The sequence below is a fragment of the Benincasa hispida genome, chromosome 3, assembly GCF_009727055.1.
Source record: "Benincasa hispida cultivar B227 chromosome 3, ASM972705v1, whole genome shotgun sequence".
NCBI classification, from domain to species: Eukaryota; Viridiplantae; Streptophyta; class Magnoliopsida; order Cucurbitales; family Cucurbitaceae; genus Benincasa; species Benincasa hispida.
In genome coordinates this window covers 64,155,295-64,156,243 of record NC_052351.1, presented here as the reverse complement: position 1 = coordinate 64,156,243, position 949 = coordinate 64,155,295, and the positions used below count along the sequence as shown (strand labels likewise).

The 949-nt window shown below is 43.4% G+C and overlaps 1 protein-coding gene across 3 annotated transcripts in view; it reads left to right on the top strand.

Annotated features, from left to right (window-relative positions):
- Nucleotides 1-277: 277 nt before the first annotated feature.
- Nucleotides 278-949, top strand: part of LOC120072621 (guanylate kinase 3, chloroplastic-like) — a 13,320-nt gene continuing 12,648 nt past the window's right edge. Inside the window, exon 1 of one of the 3 annotated variants that reach the window (XM_039025037.1) lies at nucleotides 278-932. In XM_039025037.1, coding sequence (XP_038880965.1) covers nucleotides 554-932 — 379 coding nt within the window. In that variant the 5' untranslated portion in view covers nucleotides 278-553. Of the gene's footprint in view, nucleotides 941-949 lie in introns of all 3 variants that reach the window. The other 2 variants (XM_039025036.1, XM_039025035.1) reach the window with 2 other exon arrangements.

Here is a 949-nt window from a genome sequence, read left to right as displayed (position 1 = left end):
CTAAAATAGTAGGCTTGGATTTGGGTTGGTGGTAATTGCCTAATAAGCTTGCTTTTATACTTATTTTTTAAAATATATATACATATATCGATAGGTCGGTTTTCAATTTTTTTTTCAAAAAAACCGAAAACTAAACAATTGATCCTACCTCCGACCGATCGATCTTACTTCGATGGGATCGTCGGTGCTTTTACGTACCCCCCCTTACATTCACTAAAACATTGCGTGAGATTGATTGATCAAATCTTCGCTGTTTGGCGTTAAGGTGCGCACGTGGTTTAGTTTTGTTAGATTATGGTTCTTTGCGATGAAATTTGGGGAAAATTGCACACAGGGCCCTTCTATTGGGCGAAATGAAATTCGAAGGGTTCCTCAACTTTAACATCCCCAATTCTCTCGGCCACGTGAGAAGCCAAAAAATTCTCAAGAAATTTCATCCCGTGCTTCAAATTTTTCGATTCTGAAAACCAAATTCCATTCTCCAACTCCGTTGAAGATCGAATTGGTTGGGATACTGTGGACTGCGCTTCCCATTCTTCATTTCTTCTCCCCCATGTCTCGCAGATTCTTCGGCACTTCTCTTTCCCTCTCTTCAGTGCTCCACACAAAATTCCACAACCCCATTCCCTTTCCTAATTTACTCAACCCCATTTTCCCTAAATCCAAACCCATTCAATCATTCCCTCTAACCCCACCATTTTTCTCCTCCATTTCTCAAATGGGTGATGCTCGGGGACCGCTCGGCCCCATCATTCCGCCGTCCGACGAAGTCGAACGATTGGAATTGCTTCGTTCCCTCGAGTTTTCGCTCAATACTTCGTTTAGCTCCGACCCGATGGTGCCAAATCCAAGCCCTTTAGTTATTGTGATCAGTGGCCCAAGTGGAGTGGGAAAGGACGCTGTGATTAAGCGATTGAGAGAAGTCCGAGAAGGGCTTCATTTCGTTGTT